A 22,358-nucleotide genomic window follows, 5' to 3' on the forward strand; every position below is an offset into this window, starting at 1 on the left:
AAAGGCAAATGTTGAGTACACTGTTCCTTCATTGTATGAATGAATGTTAATTTATACAGACTGAGTGGATATAGATGTGCTATAAGGAACATACACCACACCCCTAGTCATTTATCTAAATTTTGATCACAAGAAAGAGAGCAAATGTTTGATATAGTAAACATTGATCTATGGTTTGAGTACATTACAAAATCTCTGTGCATAATAATAATCTCAAATTACAACAAAAACAAAATTAAACACATCAAAAATCTACTAAAAAAGGTAGTTTAAAATTTTTTTATTGTTTTTTTTTTCTGTGTCAGGAAAAAAAATATTAAACTAACAGACATAAAAATAGAAGAGAACCACAAAATGATTCCTACGCAGGGAGCCCCAATCTATACATCCATGTCCCAACTGAATTCATAGAGCTGCTTTTGAGCAGGTCACTCGTTTCCCTCTTCCCCACAATGCATTAAAATTATATCCATCAGCACTCAAAGCTGCAACTTCAGAACCTCATTAAACTGTATCATAGCACAGAAGCACCTTTGTATGAGACCCACGATGCCTTCTAACCTAATATGTAATAGAGTATTGAAAGACAGTTATGGGGAGCTACAGGAGGAATTACAGTAAGCAATGGGTGAATGAAAAAGAGCCTTAGCAGAAAAAAGCAAACTTCAATGTCTACCACTCAAATTGCACTTATTTGGATCATTGGTGGTTTCAGTTGGAAGGCAGCAAATTTAAGAGATGCCCACATTTATTTCCCACTGGTGGGCTTAGAGGTTTTAAAGACAGATTTGAGGTGCTGGTGGCAGGATAAAGTAAACTTTTATTTGCCAACTATTATAGGCACGTTCTGCTCGATATAACCACCCATCAGTCTCCCTAAATTAGGTCATCTTGTTATCAGATGGTGGAGAATATACAGGTAACGTTATTAGACTGTGTCCGTCATTGGGAGGTGACCACATCATGCTGTATGGAAGGTGAGAAACTCCATACAGTACTTAACTTATATAAAATATTTGCCCCCAATGAAAGAAGCTTTTATATGGTGCTTTTTGTAAATGTTTTCACCTAAGACTAATGATCGTTACCATGAGCAAGCGATATACTGCAAGGTAGAGCCAATCAAAATACGGTCCTGCTAAAGGAAGTATGGGCTTTATAAATATGCAATATTATATATATATATATATATATATATAAATATATATATAAATATATATATAAATATATATATATGCGCATTTTGAGATATGGTTTGCATCAGCTCTATTTTTATGACTAAACAATACCTTAAATGGGTTTCCAGTAGTTAAGCCAATATGGTCTTCCCTCAAATCTATGAACCCCTTCAGCTTCTCATAGACACAGACATATAATATATGAGTGAACCTCATACAGTGTTAGGATATTAAACCATATTATGACCTATCCTTATGTGCAAAAGAGGGGGACAGAAAAGCCACCTAGCTAGCGGTATAAGAAATGTTAATGATTAAAGGGGAGATGTCACACAATGTTCTGTGGTCTGCCTGATGAAAAAAATTGGAAAATGTGAATGGAGATCCAAAAAGAACAGATGCAAAAGGGCAAGGAATAATATAGAAAAGAAATGTTAATTCTAATAAAAAGATAGTACAAGGGAGAGGGTTAAAATAAAGGATAAATGAAATAATACAGGATAAAACAGAAGTAAACAGAGTGAGTAAAACAAAGAGACAGATACAGACATTTGGTTATTTCCCATGTGACGTTTGCATTTTGTTTTTTGAATTAGCATCATTAGTTCGGCCCCCAATGGGATAGTTAGATGCTTCTCCCCACAAACCGAGGTCAGTCAGGGTGAGGGCGTGGGTCAATCACTGGTCAGCAGAGTCCGGATACTTCAGCATGTCACCTCTGTTGGGGGTCCTGGAGGTCCTCCCCCCGACTCGCTGCTCTGAGACAGGGTGCGAGAGCGTGAGCGATTCCCCTCGCTGGAGAGAGAGGCGGTTCGAGATCGAGAAAGACGAGTCATGCATGACGAAGCCACTGCATTGAGTCACAGATAGGTGAATTGGAGAGAGTAAGGATGGGTATAAGGGATGGGAGAGAGAAGGACACAGTTACTTAAACATAAAACTCATTACTGTTTCAAAGTGTATATTAAATTCCCAATGCTTAAAGGAGACAATTACAAAGTAAAAATAATAAAAAATTCTAACATGCATGTGAAATAACATTGAATATATAGTTTGTTAGTAAAATCTTTGAAAATGTTTAAGCTGAAGCTGTTCACTGTGAGATAAATTGTTTTTAATGGTACAGTGTTTTTATAAAAGGGGACAGTAAAGTCAAAATTTAAATGATTAAGATCAAATCTACCCATTTTACAATACGTATTTCTAAAGATAGTGCTATGCATGTTCCAATCAATTTTCAATTCTTTTACAGTCCTTGTGTTTACCATTTCTATTGGAAGTTTATTGCACAAATCTACCATCATTTTTGAAAAAAATAAAAATGCTTCCTCACATCTCCTGAACCTGCTACCTTTTGACTAAAGATTGTGACTCTGTTATATGCTGCATTCTGCCTACTTCCGGTCCATAAACGGGTAAAACAGCAGAAAATGACAGATGAAGCAACATGATCTAAACAATTTCCTAGTTTAACCCTTTCCTGCCAGGACTTGTACTACATTGGAGCAAAGTTAAGATGTAAACAAATGAGTAAACATTGAAATTACCTGATCACATTTCAATGATGGATCGAGTTGGGGTGGGGGGATGGGGAAAAGAGTGCCTATAACGCTAGGCACACCCTCCAGCCTACGATCCCAGTTAGGAAGCCGTTATGGCTTCATTACAGCAGAATGGCTAGGATGTTCCATGCCATCCTAACATGGAACGTCCTAACAGTGGGAGGGGGTTAAATAACTCTTGTTGGACTACAACTTCATTATGAGTCAGTTTATTTACACCTAGATGAACAATTAAAACCTAACTCCCACCTACTTCCTTGCTGCCTTAAAAAAGGTACAGTCTATTCCAGATTTTTTATTGTTTAAAAAGATAGATAATCCCTTTATTACCCACTCCATATACACAGTTAAATTAATACTTTTATCTCAGATTACCTTTGTATTTAAGACTCTGCAGACTGCCCCCTTATTTCAGTTCTTTTGACAGACTTGCATTTTAGCCAATCAGTGCATTCTCATAAGTAGCTCCACGGACGTGAGCACAATGTTATGTATATGGCACATATGAAGGCCCTCTAGCTTTGAAAAACTGTCAAATGCATTCAGATAAGCCTTATCTGAATCATGACATTAATAATTATGACTAGACTGTCCCTTTAACAATTATTGAATTTGATAACAGAAGTAAATTGGAAAGTTATTTAAAATTGTATGCACTATGTGAATCACAGAAAGTTTTTTTGGGTTTAATATCCCTTTAAACTACAAATAATTTTGCTTTTAATTTCTGGAAGGGAGCACAATCTGTTCATACCAATTTAAGATCAGCTTGATTCGGAGCTAGCAGCATACAGCCGAGATGTTAGTTTCTATAGCGCAGAGCGGTGTAGCACTTTTATAGCAATTAAAGGTATATGAAACCCAAAATCTTTATTTTGTGATTCAGACAGAGCATACAATTAAAAAAAAAAAAAAAGTTTAATGTACACCTATTATTAAATTTGTCTGAAGCACTACATGGCAGGCAAAACTGCTGCCATATAGTGCTCCAAAAATGTACACATAACTGAGCCTACCTCCCTGCTTTTCAACAAGAGATACCAAGAAAACAAAGAAAATGTGATACTAGAAGAAAATTAGAAGTTGTTTACAAATTGTATGGTCTATCTGAATCCTGAAAGAAAAGAAAAAAAATGTTTCATGTCCCTCTAAAGGGATTTCTTTCATGATTCAGATAGAGCAATGTTTAGCAACTTTCTAATTTACTATTATCACATTTTTCTACATTCTCTTGGTATCTTTATTTAAAAAGCAGGAACGTAAAGCTTAGGAGCCTGCCAATTTTAGGTTCATCACACTGGATAGCGCTTGTTAATCGGTGGCTATATTTAGCAAACCAATAAGCAAGAGTAAACCAGGTTCTGAATAAAAAATGGGCTGGCTCCTAAGCTTTACATTCCGGCTTTTTTTTTTAAAATAAAAATAAAGATAGCAATAGAACGAAGAAAAAATTAATAGGAGAAAAAAAAAAATCGAAAGTTGCTTAAAATTGTATGCTCTGAATCATTAAAGGGACAGAACACTCATAATTAGACACTCATGAGTTAGAGCATATCATTTTAAACAACTTTCCAATTTACATCTATTTAATTTGCTTCCATCTCTTGTTATCCTTTGCTGAAAGGTTTATCTAGGTAAGCTCAGGAGCAGCAAATAACCTAGATTCTAGCTACTGATTGGTGGATGAATATAAAATATATATATATATATATATATATATATATATATATATATATATATATATATATATATATATAAAAAGATGGTCATTGGCTCACCCATGTGTTCAGTTAGAAACCAGTAGTGTATTGCTGCTCTTTCAACAAATTATACCAAGAGAACGAAGGAAATTTGATAAGAGAAGTAAACTGGAAAGTTGTTTAAAATTGTATGTTCTACTTAAATCATGGAAGAATTTTTTTTGGGTTTCATGTCCCTTTAAAGAAAAAGAACTGGGTTTAGTGTCCCTTTAAGTGACTTGTCGTTATAGACAGTTGGTCAAATTGTTGGCCTGTTGAAGGCAAAACACTTTGCAGTACAAGATAATTTCTTAATATTCTTCAGACAATTTGATACCTACAATATCGACAAACTAGGCATTGTGGGGGTGATTTAAACCTAAACGGAGGGGCACTTGAGGCCGACATTGTGTTACTACACCAAGAAATGAGAAGAATTTGAGATATCTGCACTCAAAATAGGAAACTGCCTGTCAAGTCTTGACTAAACACATTCAGGATGCATCAAGGTATCCAAGAGAACTGGTCAGTGTCAATGAGATAAAAAAGGGCCCGTTAGCCAGAAACCCTGCTCGGAAACGATCCACACAATCCTTTTTCTTAACAGAACTACGTGATGATTCTTTACAGAACTACGTGATTCACCTACAATTTCAGCAATCTTGTACTGCAACAATTTCACAGAATTTAGATTATACACCGATATGTAGTATGAATGGAAGATAGTCTCCTGTGATGCCATTGATACATTGTGTATAAATAGTGCAAAACACAAAATGCAGTGAAAAAGCAAAAAATAATATTTACTAATTGTGTCACTTATTTTGTTTTATTGTGATCTATCATTTCTATATGATGATATCTGCTATTAAAAAAAGGTTAATCTTAAGGGACAGTGCATTGGGTATTTCATGAGCTCCATTGTACCTGCTGGAGTGTATAAAATTGTTTACAAATAGATCCTTTAACTTTATTTGCCAGTTGAAATATCTGCTAATGCCAGTTGTATCCTTACCAACACAAAAAAAAAATAATAATCAGTACTTAAGTACTGGTTATAGAAAAGCTATGCAAATATGAAAGTTACTAAGAAATTACAATCCCGGGAAGGGGGTGGGTTAAGAGAGATAGGCACTATCAATTGCTCCTTTGGAGTACTGGCTTTTGGGTAAACAGATAACATACAGTGGTTACAAGAAATAAATAAAAAAATAAATAAAAAAATATAAGAGAGATAAAAACAACAACATAAGAGAGTGTCCACTTTCCATGGAAGCTCAATACATTTAAAATGGATTGTGGTTTCAACTAGAAAACAAAAAAACAACACTATTTCATATAGAATAACAAACATAAAGAAGCAATTTCCCATACATTTTATACTCTCCAGCTGGTAGAAACAAGTCACTGAAAATTCATTAAAGGGAAACAAATTTTAGAGTATACTGTCAGTTCAATTGAAAGGAAACGTTCACAGAAAATAAAACTTGTACTTAAAATGTTAATATAGTAAAAATGTTTTACTGCATATATCTAAACCTTTCATAATAAAATCTTGAGGTCTTGAAGTTACTTAAGTTTAACTAAAGGCTTCCTTACTTGAATAGGGCGTTTTATGTCCTAAGTATATTATTTTATGTCTAAGGATATTAGAACTACTTCTTAACACAGAAACATCACCAAATGAAAAAAACACAAAGTTATAGAAAGCACAGGGAAATGCTCTATCAAAAAAATCATGAATACACTTAGTTGAATCTGAAAAGATAGTAAATAAAAATATATACTTTAATGTATTTTCAACACTGTAAGATATTTATCCCACATTGCTATTGCCATATAAATCTATGACACCAAAACATAAAGCTAAATCCAGAGCTAGCACATCTGGAGCAAGTAAACGCTACTAACATGCATGAATTACACTAACTCTAACCACCAGTGTTCCCCCTAATAACTGTTTGCTATAGACCCAAGGCTTTTTTAGATCGACAAAAAGTCAATTTTATGACTGATAAAAACTGCTTAAAATCAAGAGAAAGGATGGTTGTCTCAACCCCGCCCACCCTATTCTTTACCAAAACTACTCTCCAATTGCTCTGGAAAATGATGGCGGTAGATGATGATGAATGACTACAATGTGGGAGTTTATTTGTATCAATGGTAGAAATAAGGATTTAGAAAGTTGCCATAAGCTGATCCTTCAATTTCCAGCAGCAATATTTTGTTATGCCGGAAATTTGATTTAAAGGGACATGAAACAAAAAAAATATTTCATTATTCTGATTAAAAGCATATTTTAAACTACTTTACAATTTACTTATATTATTTTGATTCATTCTCTTGGTATCCTTTGTTGGAATGGTAGGCTCAGGAGCTAGCTGCTGATTTGTGACTGCACATATATGCCTCTTGTGACTGGATAACTGATGTTTTTAGCTAGCTCCCAGCAGTGCATTTCTTCACCTTTAATAAAGGAGAATAAAGGAGAATGAAGCAAAAATAACGGAAGTAAACTGGAAAGAAAATTCTGGGTTTGATGCCCATTTAGCTTCTTAGATTAATTCTGGAATCCATTTAAACTCATGTTTCTCAATGTAGAAATAAAAAACAAAAAAATCCTTTAAAAATTAAATGATTTATGGATTTTAAAAAAAAATTGTGTTACAGATATAAATAGGATTCTTCTCAGATTACTGAAAAATAGTCTACATGGTAAATTAATTAATTCTAACTGGCTAAACTTCTGGTGATGCATATTGTTTTTATGGAATCTTGTTGGCTGTAATAAGCTAAATGATGCAAAGTTCAAGTAATAAATATAGCTAAATACTTTCATACACTCTAGTGGAGTACTGCTATATGGACCTGTTGAGCTTATGCTTTTCTGTGCAAATGAAGAATATATAAAAATAATACCTTATTAATCCTAGTCTTAGAGAGTCCAACTTATTATTATGATTCTTTTTCCCTTGTTTCTAAGCAATCAAGTGAAAGGAGGTCCATAATCAGATGTATCCAACTAGTAAAATCCAGGATATTATCTAATATATTTTTTAATGACTAGGCAGTACTTCTGTGGGTAGTTTATGGTCAAATACATTTCCAAGATGTTCTATTTTCAAATTAAAAAGTTCTTGTCGTCAAGTTGATAAGAGGAACATAAAGATCTGAAAATGAATACTGAACTGCTGACAGTAATTTGTGAGAAGCAGTCCAGGAAAAACAATTTAGGCTCACCTGATAATTTTTTTTTTATATGGTGGTTAGAGTCCCATGATCCATTACTGCGTTGAATTACTCTTCTCTACCACTAGGAAGAGGAAAAGATTCCCAAACCCAAGAGCCCTATAAAACTCCTCCGATCTTACACATACCTCAGTCTAACGTGTAGCCAAGCAGTGAGGTAATAAAAAGGAATAAGAGAGGGGGGTGGGGGGGCCGAGCCAACTACTAAACTAACTGGACACACGCTGCAACAGCTCCGGCTCTTCATTTTACTATTGGGGGCAAATTGTTGGCTCTCTATATATTTCAATCACCCTGAAGAAGACCCTTGCAAGCTCTTCCCAGAAATCAAGCTGTAAGCCAAGAACGGAAGCCTGGGATCTGAAATTAACCCAGATTTGGGTCCTCCGGTGCAGCCACGTGGATACAAAGTACAGCCGCAAGCACTAAAAATTGGAGACAGATCAGCAGATTAACTACAGCTACGCTAATCACACTCGCATCTGTAAAAATGGAAATAACATCAGCCGAGGACTTCCATATAATGGTGCAGATCCTGCTGGGAATGCTCGAAAGGCGGATGCAGGAGCAATTTAATGACCTCACAGCCCTCCTGAAATCAGCCTCTGAGTCAAAGCTAGACTGCAGTGGAGCCAGACGCAAGGCAGGAGTCATTTAGATGCACAGAGAGGAGAGGAAACCTTACCTACCAAATTGGAGAATAGCGGTGAGCACTCTATGTCTATTGCTGTGTTCCCTGCGGGGGTGGATGCGGCCGGCCCCCCTCGGGGAGTCTCAGCACTGCTACACTTGGAGGCAGAGAATATCGCACCTCAAGCAGACACACGCTTAAACATGACACGAGAGTCTCTCAAGAAATTTAACATGGAGCAGCACGGCTGGATATTTTTTGAGTTCAGCGCCCCAAGTGTGCTGCAGATTTCTCGGGAGACTGCCATTGCACTTGAGTTGATGGCCAGGAATGTTGGAGGAGATAACCGTCTGCTGATGCGGCGAGCCATCGGGCTGCTCGTGGAGGATGACCCAGATCTTCTATGTTGCTACGCTGGCTGTACATCACCCTACCTATAATGGGTTGGTTACTACCGAGACTTGGCATAGGCTGAACTCCTATCTAGTAGCAGAATACAACAGTATTCAAGTCTCCTATTATCACTAATTGGAGGCACAACCCAGATAGCCACACTGAACCCTTTATAGACACTCAAAGGGCTGATGCACTCCTTCTGTAAATAGCTCCGTTTCTATTAAAGCTCCACTCCATAAAATGTTTACTCACACCATTGTATACCCTAATGTTTATACCATCTCTTATTTTCTTTTTCTTTTAATACAAAGCTGTATATGTTGGTACTGAGCTACAAAGGCTCCCACTCTCCCATCAACGTTCTACCCATAAGCTTTTATACATCATATATATACCATATATTTTGCAGACAATACTGTATAGATTAATGCAGATGAGTTGCAAAGTTTGTCATGTCTGACAGTACGTGTATACATATTTACTGTTGCCCACTGCCTAGTCCTGTTGTAAACATAAAGAGGTGGCCTATTACTGCTATAAAACATATAAACTGATTCCTGTTTAACATGAAGGGCAACTACCTAGATAAGTCTTATTGCTTTTGCTAGCACAAGTGAAGTTCTGATCTGCATCTCTGGTCTTACTATTGATGTTATTAATATCGCTTTCCCTATAGCCACATAAAACTTTAGAGTACACCTATTGTATTTTATGTACATGTGTATGTATATGTGTGTATATATATATATATTTATATATATATATATATATATATATATATATTATTTATTCCTTAACATATGTGTAGCTTTACTTCCTTATCCAAGTGCTTTCATGGCTCCATACTTATCTCTACATGCGCAGTTATGCAATTGTGTTTCACTGTACATCCATTTTTATACAATACTTAATTTCATATATGGGGATACTCTCATGTTATCTACATAGATGCTTGTCATATATATATCCTGGGGCTCAGACTATTACACCATGCTCTAGTATCAGTGGTCTATGGTATGAGTCACAGGACTATTTCTTGTATCTTTCTTATGACAAACTTTTACATTAGGCTAGTTCCCAATCATTATAATTCTTATAGCCATCAAATTTATTGATGATATCTGGAGAATACTATTGTACCATGGGTTTCAGTATCAAGGTTTACACTAGAGCTAATATTGATCCACAAATGCAATCCTGGTAAACCCTTTGTCTTTCTCTTTATTAGATTGACCCTACCTTTCCTGCAATTCAGAACTGGAAATTTCTAAGCTTATTTAGATATATGGCACTGCTTTCCCCAAATGATACGCTCTAATCTGCCTCAATTTACAGCAACCCTTGCATTCTTGGTGGTCTTTATTCTCAAGAAATAATGGCTCGTAAATACATTTAAGGGTAGATAGGTTGCTTCCATACTTCTTCCTATATTTACCAAACATTTTATATAGGTATTTACTCAGTTGACATGACTTGCGTCTATAGTCTCTCTCTCCTGCCTTATCTGCTTTATACTAAAATCACGAGATGTGCAAACTATATTATATAGCTCCCCAGAGAGGCTCTGACCTAAAGAAGCTTCTATATAGCGATTTTTGCTTTTGGTTCCACCTCAACTCACTCCATAATTACATTCTATACTATATATAATGAGACTAAAATATATATTAGTTTTCCCCCCTTACACGTAACTTTGTCAGGAGTGGCTTTTACTTGTTCTACACCCAAAAGCTTAGAGACTCAAAGTTTTACCAGACAGATACTCTAACTGGCTCCGTCCCCTCCTTTCCCCCCTGCACTTTTTTTCATCTCCAGCGACTCTTGCCCGCTGAACTTCCCTCCCCCCCTAAAAAAACCCCCATGATGCTAACCCCCCATTTTGCCCGAATTAGTTTGGTATAGATAAACTACTCTATTGTTTCCACTGCAATTGGGGGACCATTGAAAAACAGAATTTATGTTTACCTGATAAATTACTTTCTCCAACGGTGTGTCCGGTCCACGGCGTCATCCTTACTTGTGGGATATTCTCTTCCCCAACAGGAAATGGCAAAGAGCCCAGCAAAGCTGGTCACATGATCCCTCCTAGGCTCCGCCTACCCCAGTCATTCGACCGACGTTAAGGAGGAATATTTGCATAGGAGAAACCATATGTTACCGTGGTGACTGTAGTTAAAGAAAATAAATTATCAGACCTGATTAAAAAAACCAGGGCGGGCCGTGGACCGGACACACCGTTGGAGAAAGTAATTTATCAGGTAAACATAAATTCTGTTTTCTCCAACATAGGTGTGTCCGGTCCACGGCGTCATCCTTACTTGTGGGAACCAATACCAAAGCTTTAGGACACGGATGAAGGGAGGGAGCAAATCAGGTCACCTAAATGGAAGGCACCACGGCTTGCAAAACCTTTCTCCCAAAAATAGCCTCAGAAGAAGCAAAAGTATCAAATTTGTAAAATTTAGAAAAAGTGTGCAGTGAAGACCAAGTCGCTGCCTTACATATCTGATCAACAGAAGCCTCGTTCTTGAAGGCCCATGTGGAAGCCACAGCCCTAGTGGAGTGAGCTGTGATTCTTTCAGGAGGCTGCCGTCCGGCAGTCTCATAAGCCAATCGGATAATGCTTTTAATCCAGAAGGAGAGAGAGGTAGAAGTTGCTTTTTGACCTCTCCGTTTACCAGAATAAACAACAAACAAAGACAAAGTTTGTCTGAAATCCTTAGTAGCTGCTAAGTAAAATTTGAGAGCACGAACTACATCCAAGTTGTGCAACAAACGTTCCTTCTTTGAAACTGGATTCGGACACAAAGAAGGCACAACTATCTCCTGGTTAACGTTTTTGTTAGAAACAACTTTTGGAAGAAAACCAGGTTTAGTACGCAAAACCACCTTATCTGCATGGAACACCAGATAAGGAGAAGAACACTGCAGAGCAGATAATTCTGAAACTCTTCTAGCAGAAGAAATTGCAACCAAAAACAAAACTTTCCAAGATAATAACTTAATATCAACGGAATGTAAGGGTTCAAACGGAACCCCCTGAAGAACTGAAAGAACTAGGTTGAGACTCCAAGGAGGAGTCAAAATTTTGTAAACAGGCTTGATTCTAACCAGAGCCTGAACAAAGGCTAGAACATCTGGCACAGCTGCCAGCTTTTTGTGAAGAAACACAGACAAGGCAGAAATCTGTCCCATCAAGGAACTTGCAGATAATCCTTTTTCCAATCCTTCTCGAAGGAAGGATAGACTCTTAGGAATCTTAACCTTGTCCCAAGGGAATCCTGCAGATTCACACCAACAGATATACCAAATTATGTGGTAATTTTTCTGGTTACAGGCTTTCAGGCCTGAACAAGAGTATTAATAACAGAATCTGAGAACCCTCGCTTTTATAAGATCAAGCGTTCAATCTCCAAGCAGTCAGCTGGAGTGGGTCGAACGGACCTAGAACAAGAAGGTCTCGTCTCAAAGGTAGCTTCCATGGTGGAGCCGATGACATATTCACCAGATCTGCATACCAAGTCCTGCGTGGCCACGCAGGAGCTATCAAAATCACCGACGCCCTCTCCTGATTGATCCTGGCTACCAGCCTGGGGATGAGAGGAAACGGCGGGAACACATAAGCTAGTTTGAAGGTCCAAGGTGCTACTAGTGCATCCACTAGAGCCGCCTTGGGATCCCTGGATCTGTACCCGTAGTAAGGAACTCTGAAGTTCTGACGAGAGGCCATCAGATCCATGTCTGGAATGCCCCACGGTTGAGTGACTTGGGCAAAGATTTCCGGATGGAGTTCCCACTCCCCCGGATGCAATGTCTGACGACTCAGAAAATCCGCTTCCCAATTTTCCACTCCTGGGATGTGGATAGCAGACAGGTGGCAGGAGTGAGACTCCGCCCATAGAATGATTTTGGTCACTTCTTCCATCGCCAGGGAACTCCTTGTTCCCCCCTGATGGTTGATGTATGAACTTGGCCCTCGCTAGCTGAGGCCAAGCTTTGAGAGCATTGAATATCGCTCTCAGTTCCAGAATATTTATCGGTAGAAGAGATTCTACCCGAGACCAAAGACCCTGAGCTTTCAGGGATCCCCAGACCGCGCCCCAGCCCATCAGACTGGCGTCGGTCGTGACAATGACCCACTCTGGTCTGCGGAAGGTCATCCCTTGTGACAGGTTGTCCAGGGACAGCCACCAACGGAATGAGTCTCTGGTCCTCTGATTTACTTGTATCTTCGGAGACAAGTCTGAATAGTCCCCATTCCACTGACTGAGCATGAACAGTTGTAATGGTCTTAGATGAATGCGCACAAAAGGAACTATGTCCATTGCCGCTACCATCAAACCTATCACTTCCATGCACTGCGCTATGGAAGGAAGAGGAACGGAATGAAGTATCCGACAAGAGTCTAGAAGTTTTGTTTTTCTGGCTTCTGTCAGAAAAATCCTCATTTCTAAGGAGTCTATTATAGTTCCCAAGAAGGGAACCCTCGTTGACGGAGATAGAGAACTCTTTTCCACGTTCACTTTCCATCCGTGAGATCTGAGAAAGGCCAGGACAATGTCCGTGTGAGCCGTTACTTGAGGAAGGGACGACGCTCGAATCAGAATGTCGTCCAAGTAAGGTACTACAGCAATGCCCCTTGGTCTTAGCACCGCCAGAAGGGACCCTAGTACCTATGAGAAAATCCTAGGAGCAGTGGCTAATCCGAAAGAAAACGCCACGAACTGGAAATGCTTGTCCAGGAATGCAAACCTTAGGAACCGATGATGTTCTTTGTGGATAGGAATATGTAGATACGCATCCTTGAAATCCACCTTGGTCATGAATTGACCTTCCTGGATGGAAGGAAGAAGTGTTCGAATGGTTTCCATCTTGAACGATGGAACCTTGAGAAACTTGTTCAAGATCTTGAGATCTAAGATTGGTCTGAACGTTCCCTCTTTTTTGGGAACTATGAACAGATTGGAGTAGAACCCCATCCCTTGTTCTCCTAATGGAACAGGATGAATCACTCCCATTTTTAGCAGGTCTTCTACCCAATGTAAGAATGCCTGTCTTCTTATGTGGTCTGAAGACAACTGAGACCTGTGGAACCTCCCCCTTGGAGGAAGCCCCTTGAACTCCAGAGAATAACCTTGGGAGACTATTTCTAGCGCCCAAGGATCCAGAACATCTCTTGCCCCAGCCTGAGCGAAGAGAGAGAGTCTGCCCCCCACCAGATCCGGTCCCGGATTGGGGGCCCGCATTTCATGCTGTCTTGGTAGCAGTGGCAGGTTTCCTGGCCTGCTTTCCTTTGTTCCAGCCTTGCATAGGTCTCCAGGCTGGATTGGCTTGAGAAGTATTACCTTCCTGCTTAGAGGACGTAGCCCTTGGGGCTGATCCGTTTCTGCGAAAGGGACGAAACTTAGGTTTATTTTTGGTCTTGAAAAGACCTATCCTGAGGAAGGGCGTGGCCCTTGCCCCCAGTGATATCAGAGATAATCTCTTTCAAGTCAGGGCCAAAGAGTGTTTTCCCCTTGAAAGGAATGTCAAGCAATTTGTTCTTGGAAGACGCATCCGCTGCCCAAGATTTTAACCAAAGCGCTCTGCGCCACAATAGCAAACCCAGAATTTTTTCGCCGCTAACCTAGCCAATTGCAAGGTGGCGTCTAGGGTGAAAGAATTAGCCAATTTAAGAGCACGAATTCTGTCCATAATCTCCTCATAAGAAGAAGAATTACTAATAATCGCCTTTCCTAGCTCATCAAACTAGAAACACGCGGCTGCAGTGACAGGGACAATGCATGCAATTGGTTGTAGAAGGGAACCTTGCTGAACAAACATCTTTAGCAGACCTAATTTTTTATCCATAGGATCTTGGAAAGCACAACTATCTTCTATGGGTATAGTGGCGCGCTTGTGTAGAGTAGAAACCGCCCCCTCGACCTTGGGGACTGTCTGCCATCAGTCCTTTCTGGGGTCGACTATAGGAAAACAATTTTATAAATATGGGGGGAGGTACCAAAGGTATACCGGGCCTGTCCCATCTTTTACTAACAATGTACGCCACCCGCTTGGATATAGGAAAAGCTTCGGGGGGCCCCGGGGCCTCTAAGAACTTTTCCATTTTACATAGTGGTTCTGGAATGACCAGATAATCACAATCATCCAAATTGGATAACACCTCCTTAAGCAGAGCGCGGAGATGTTCCAACTTAAACTTAAAAGTAATCACATCAGGTTCAGCTTGTTGAGAAATGTTTCCTGAATCTGAAATTTCTCCCTCAGACAAAACCTCCCTGGCCCCCTCAGACTGGTGTAGGGGCCCTTCAGAAACCATATCATCAGCGTTCTCATGCTCTACAGAATTTTCTAAAACAGAGCAGTCGCGCTTTCGCTGATAAGTGGGCATATTGGCTAAAATGTTTTTGGTAGAATTATCCATTACAGCCGTTAAATGTTGCATAGTAAGGAGTATTGGCGCACTAGATGTACTAGGGGCCTCCTGTATGGGCAAGACTGGTGTAGACGAAGGAGGGGATGATGCAGTACCATGCTTACTCCCCTCACTTGAGGAATCATCTTGGGCATCATTTTTACTAAATTTTTTTATGACGTAAAATACATATAGTTAAATGAGAAGGAACCTTGGTTTCCCCACAGTCAGAACACAATCTATCTGGTAGTTCAGACATGTTAAACAGGCATAAACTTGATAACAAAGCACAAAAAACGTTTTAAAATAAAACCGTTACTGTCACTTTAAATTTTAAACTAAACACACTTTATTACTGCAAGTGCGAAAAAGTATGAAGGAATTGTTCAAAATTCACCAAAATTTCACCACAGTGTCTTAAAGCCTTAAAAGTATTGCACGCCAAATTTGGAAGCTTTAACCCTTAAAATAACGGAACCGGAGCCGTTTTTATATTTAACCCCTTTACAGTCCCTGGAATCTGCTTTGCTGAGACCCAACCAAGCCCAAAGGGGAATACGATACCAAATGATGCCTTCAGAAAGACTTTTCTATGTATCAGAGCTCCACACACATGCAGCTGCATGCCATGCTGTCCTCAAAAACAAGTGCGCCATACCGGCGCGAAAATGAGGCTCTGACTATGATTAGGGAAAGCCCCTAAAGAATAAGGTGTCAAAAACAGTGCCTGCCGATATAATCATATCAAAATACCCAGAATAAATGATTCCTCAAGGCTAAATATGTGTTAATAATGAATCGATTTAGCCCAGAAAAAGTCTACAGTCTTAATAAGCCCTTGTGAAGCCCTTATTTACTATCTTAATAAACATGGCTTACCGGATCCCATAGGGAAAATGACAGCTTCCAGCATTACATCGTCTTGTTAGAATGTGTCATACCTCAAGCAGTAAGAGACTGCACACTGTTCCCCCAACTGAAGTTAATTGCTCTCAACAGTCCTGTGTGGAACAGCCATGGATTTTAGTTACGGTGCTAAAATCATTTTCCTCATACAAACAGAAATCTTCATCTCTTTTCTGTTTCTGAGTAAATAGTACATACCAGCACTATTTTAAAATAACAAACTCTTGATTGAATAATAAAAACTACAGTTAAACACTAAAAAACTCTAAGCCATCTCCGTGGAGATGTTGCCTGTACAACGGCAAAGAGAATGACTGGGGTAGGCGGAGCCTAGGAGGGATCATGTGACCAGCTTTGCTGGGCTCTTTGCCATTTCCTGTTGGGGAAGAGAATATCCCACAAGTAAGGATGACGCCGTGGACCGGACACACCTATGTTGGAGAAATGAGGTTTCATTATCATATGTTCCAGTCACCCATACTTGCCATACACTAGTCTCTTATTTTCAACCCTATATATCATACACTTTATGATTAAAATTTCAGACACAGTATTATTGCCTTTGTCAGTAGCTACTCTCTTACTACTGAACATCCTATATTGTATTATAAAAGTTTTTACTTGTTTGTTTCTAGCACTGCTGCCGGTTTCGACATGGAGATTATAACTGCAACACTGGTACCTCAATGTGTAAACTCAAGTCGATTCCTTGTATGAGAATTGTATGACTGTTCTTATCAACCTTGATCTATGTCTGGACATATCTCCTGTTTTGATGTTTTTACTTATTACCTCAATAAAAAAACAAAAACAAAAAACAAAAAAAACAAAACATAATTTATGTAAGAACTTACCTGATAAATTCATTTCTTTCATATTAGCAAGAGTCCATGAGCTAGTGACGTATGGGATATACATTCCTACCAGGAGGGGCAAAGTTTCCCAAACCTCAAAATGCCTATAAATACACCCCTCACCACACCCACAAATCAGTTTAACGAATAGCCAAGAAGTGGGGTGATAAGAAAAAAGTGTGAAAGCATAAAAAAATAAGGAATTGGAATAATTGTGCTTTATACAAAAAAAATCATAACCACCACAAAAAGGGTGGGCCTCATGGACTCTTGCTAATATGAAACAAATTTATCAGGTAAGTTCTTACATAAAACAGAATTTATGTTTACCTGATAAATTACTTTCTCCAACGGTGTGTCCGGTCCACGGCGTCATCCTTACTTGTGGGATATTCTCTTCCCCAACAGGAAATGGCAAAGAGCCCAGCAAAGCTGGTCACATGATCCCTCCTAGGCTCCGCCTACCCCAGTCATTCGACCGACGTTAAGGAGGAATATTTGCATAGGAGAAACCATATGGTACCGTGGTGACTGTAGTTAAAGAAAATAAATTATCAGACCTGATTAAAAAACCAGGGCGGGCCGTGGACCGGACACACCGTTGGAGAAAGTAATTTATCAGGTAAACATAAATTCTGTTTTCTCCAACATAGGTGTGTCCGGTCCACGGCGTCATCCTTACTTGTGGGAACCAATACCAAAGCTTTAGGACACGGATGAAGGGAGGGAGCAAATCAGGTCACCTAAATGGAAGGCACCACGGCTTGCAAAACCTTTCTCCCAAAAATAGCCTCAGAAGAAGCAAAAGTATCAAACTTGTAAAATTTGGTAAAAGTGTGCAGTGAAGACCAAGTCGCTGCCCTACATATCTGATCAACAGAAGCCTCGTTCTTGAAGGCCCATGTGGAAGCCACAGCCCTAGTGGAATGAGCTGTAATTCTTTCGGGAGGCTGCCGTCCGGCAGTCTCGTAAGCCAATCTGATGATGCTTTTAATCCAAAAAGAGAGAGAGGTAGAAGTTGCTTTTTGACCTCTCCTTTTACCGGAATAAACAACAAACAAGGAAGATGTTTGTCTAAAATCCTTTGTAGCATCTAAATAGAATTTTAGAGCGCGAACAACATCCAAATTGTGCAACAAACGTTCCTTCTTTGAAACTGGTTTCGGACACAGAGAAGGTACGATAATCTCCTGGTTAATGTTCTTGTTAGAAACAACTTTTGGAAGAAAACCAGGTTTAGTACGTAAAACCACCTTATCTGCATGGAACACCAGATAAGGAGGAGAACACTGCAGAGCAGATAATTCTGAAACTCTTCTGGCAGAAGAAATTGCAACTAAAAACAAAACTTTCCAAGATAATAATTTAATATCAACGGAATGCAAGGGTTCAAACGGAACCCCCTGAAGAACTGAAAGAACTAAATTGAGACTCCAAGGAGGAGTCAAAGGTTTGTAAACAGGCTTAATTCTAACCAGAGCCTGAACAAAGGCTTGAACATCTGGCACAGCAGCCAGTTTTTTGTGAAGTAACACCGACAAGGCAGAAATCTGTCCCTTCAGGGAACTTGCAGATAATCCTTTTTCCAATCCTTCTTGAAGGAAGGATAGAATCCTAGGAATCTTAACCTTGTCCCAAGGGAATCCTTTAGATTCACACCAACAGATATATTTTTTCCAAATTTTGTGGTAAATCTTTCTAGTTACAGGCTTTCTGGCCTGAACAAGAGTATCGATAACAGAATCTGAGAATCCTCGCTTCGATAAAATCAAGCGTTCAATCTCCAAGCAGTCAGCTGGAGTGAAACCAGATTCGGATGTTCGAACGGACCCTGAACAAGAAGGTCTCGTCTCAAAGGTAGCTTCCAAGGTGGAGCCGATGACATATTCACCAGATCTGCATACCAAGTCCTGCGTGGCCACGCAGGAGCTATCAAGATCACCGACGCCCTCTCCTGATTGATCCTGGCTACCAGCCTGGGGATGAGAGGAAATGGCGGGAACACATAAGCTAGTTTGAAGGTCCAAGGTGCTACTAGTGCATCCACTAGAGCCGCCTTGGGATCCCTGGATCTGGACCCGTAGCAAGGAACTTTGAAGTTCTGACGAGAGGCCATCAGATCCATGTCTGGAATGCCCCACAGCTGAGTGACTTGGGCAAAAATTTCCGGATGAAGTTCCCACTCCCCCGGATGCAATGTCTGACGACTCAGAAAATCCGCTTCCCAATTTTCCACTCCTGGGATGTGGATAGCAGACAGGTGGCAGGAGTGAGACTCCGCCCATAGAATGATTTTGGTCACTTCTTCCATCGCTAGGGAACTCCTTGTTCCCCCCTGATGGTTGATGTACGCAACAGTTGTCATGTTGTCTGATTGAAACCGTATGAACTTGGCCCTCGCTAGCTGAGGCCAAGCCTTGAGAGCATTGAATATCGCTCTCAGTTCCAGAATATTTATCGGTAGAAGAGACTCTTCCCGAGACCAAAGACCCTGAGCTTTCAGGGATCCCCAGACCGCGCCCCAGCCCATCAGACTGGCGTCGGTCGTGACAATGACCCACTCTGGTCTGCGGAATGTCATCCCTTGTGACAGGTTGTCCAGGGACAGCCACCAACGGAGTGAGTCTCTGGTCCTCTGATTTACTTGTATCTTCGGAGACAAGTCTGTATAGTCCCCATTCCACTGACTGAGCATGCACAGTTGTAATGGTCTTAGATGAATGCGCGCAAAAGGAACTATGTCCATTGCCGCTACCATCAACCCGATCACTTCCATGCACTGAGCTATGGAAGGAAGAGGAACGGAATGAAGTATCCGACAAGAGTCTAGAAGTTTTGTTTTTCTGGCCTCTGTTAGAAAAATCCTCATTTCTAGGGAGTCTATAATTGTTCCCAAGAAGGGAACCCTTGTTGACGGGGATAGAGAACTCTTTTCCACGTTCACTTTCCATCCGTGAGATCTGAGAAAGGCCAGGACGATGTCCGTGTGAGCCTTTGCTTGAGGAAGGGACGACGCTTGAATCAGAATGTCGTCCAAGTAAGGTACTACAGCAATGCCCCTTGGTCTTAGCACAGCTAGAAGGGACCCTAGTACCTTTGTGAAAATCCTTGGAGCAGTGGCTAATCCGAAAGGAAGCGCCACGAACTGGTAATGTTTGTCCAGGAATGCGAACCTTAGGAACCGATGATGTTCCTTGTGGATAGGAATATGTAGATACGCATCCTTTAAATCCACCGTGGTCATGAATTGACCTTCCTGGATGGAAGGAAGAATAGTTCGAATGGTTTCCATCTTGAACGATGGAACCTTGAGAAACTTGTTTAAGATCTTGAGATCTAAGATTGGTCTGAACGTTCCCTCTTTTTTGGGAACTATGAACAGATTGGAGTAGAACCCCATCCCTTGTTCTCTTAATGGAACAGGATGAATCACTCCCATTTTTAACAGGTCTTCTACACAATGTAAGAATGCCTGTCTTTTTATGTGGTCTGAAGACAACTGAGACCTGTGGAACCTCCCCCTTGGGGGAAGTCCCTTGAATTCCAGAAGATAACCTTGGGAGACTATTTCTAGCGCCCAAGGATCCAGAACATCTCTTGCCCAAGCCTGAGCGAAGAGAGAGAGTCTGCCCCCCACCAGATCCGGTCCCGGATCGGGGGCCAACATTTCATGCAGTCTTGGTAGCAGTGGCAGGTTTCTTGGCCTGCTTTCCCTTGTTCCAGCCTTGCATTGGTCTCCAAGCTGGCTTGGCTTGAGAAGTATTACCCTCTTGCTTAGAGGACGTAGCACCTTGGGCTGGTCCGTTTCTACGAAAGGGACGAAAATTAGGTTTATTTTTTTCCTTGAAAGGCCGATCCTGAGGAAGGGCGTGGCCCTTACCCCCAGTGATATCAGAGATAATCTCTTTCAAGTCAGGGCCAAACAGCGTTTTCCCCTTGAAAGGAATGTTAAGTAGCTTGTTCTTGGAAGACGCATCAGCCGACCAAGATTTCAACCAAAGCGCTCTGCGCGCCACCATAGCAAACCCAGAATTCTTAGCCGCTAACCTAGCCAATTGCAAAGTGGCGTCTAGGGTGAAAGAATTAGCCAATTTGAGAGCATTGATTCTGTCCATAATCTCCTCATAAGGAGGAGAATCACTATCGACCGCCTTTATCAGCTCATCGAACCAGAAACATGCGGCTGTAGCGACAGGGACAATGCATGAAATTGGTTGTAGAAGGTAACCCTGCTGAACAAACATCTTTTTAAGCAAACCTTCTAATTTTTTATCCATAGGATCTTTGAAAGCACAACTATCCTCTATGGGTATAGTGGTGCGTTTGTTTAAAGTGGAAACCGCTCCCTCGACCTTGGGGACTGTCTGCCATAAGTCCTTTCTGGGGTCGACCATAGGAAACAATTTTTTAAATATGGGGGGAGGGACGAAAGGAATACCGGGCCTTTCCCATTCTTTATTAACAATGTCCGCCACCCGCTTGGGTATAGGAAAAGCTTCTGGGAGCCCCGGCACCTCTAGGAACTTGTCCATTTTACATAGTTTCTCTGGGATGACCAACTTGTCACAATCATCCAGAGTGGATAATACCTCCTTAAGCAGAATGCGGAGATGTTCCAACTTAAATTTAAATGCAATCACATCAGGTTCAGCCTGTTGAGAAATGTTCCCTGAATCAGTAATTTCTCCCTCAGACAAAACCTCCCTGGCCCCATCAGACTGGGTTAGGGGCCCTTCAGAGATATTAGTATCAGCGTTGCCATGCTCTTCAGTATCTAAAACAGAGCAGCCGCGCTTACGCTGACAAGTGTTCATTTTGGCTAAAATGTTTTTGACAGAATTATCCATTACAGCCGTTAATTGTTGCATAGTAAGGAGTATTGGCGCGCTAGATGTACTAGGGGCCTCCTGAGTGGGCAAGACTCGTGTAGACGAAGGAGGGAATGATGCAGTACCATGCTTACTCCCCTCACTTGAGGAATCATCTTGGGCATCATTGTCATTATCACATAAATCACATTTATTTAAATGAATAGGAATTCTGGCTTCCCCACATTCAGAACACAGTCTATCTGGTAGTTCAGACATGTTAAACAGGCATAAACTTGATAACAAAGTACAAAAACGTTTTAAAATAAAACCGTTACTGTCACTTTAAATTTTAAACTGAACACACTTTATTACTGCAATTGCGAAAAAACATGAAGGAATTGTGCAAAATTCACCAAATTTTCACCACAGTGTCTTAAAGCCTTAAAAGTATTGCACACCAAATTTGGAAGCTTTAACCCTTAAAATAACGGAACCGGAGCCGTTTTAAACTTTAACCCCTTTACAGTCCCTGGTATCTGCTTTGCTGAGACCCAACCAAGCCCAAAGGGGAATACGATACCAAATGACGCCTTCAGAAAGTCTTTTCTAAGTATCAG

The 22,358-nt window shown here is 40.3% G+C and overlaps 1 protein-coding gene across 1 annotated transcript in view; it reads right to left on the reverse strand.

Annotated features, from left to right (window-relative positions):
* Positions 1–265: 265 nt before the first annotated feature.
* Positions 266–22,358, reverse strand: part of NDRG2 (NDRG family member 2) — a 266,724-nt gene continuing 244,631 nt past the window's right edge. Inside the window, exon 17 of the mRNA XM_053702227.1 lies at positions 266–2,028. Coding sequence (XP_053558202.1) covers positions 1,883–2,028 — 146 coding nt within the window. The 3' untranslated portion in view covers positions 266–1,882. The remainder of the gene's footprint in view (positions 2,029–22,358) is intronic.

Source organism: Bombina bombina, chromosome 2, assembly GCF_027579735.1.
Source record: "Bombina bombina isolate aBomBom1 chromosome 2, aBomBom1.pri, whole genome shotgun sequence".
NCBI lineage: Eukaryota > Metazoa > Chordata > Amphibia > Anura > Bombinatoridae > Bombina > Bombina bombina.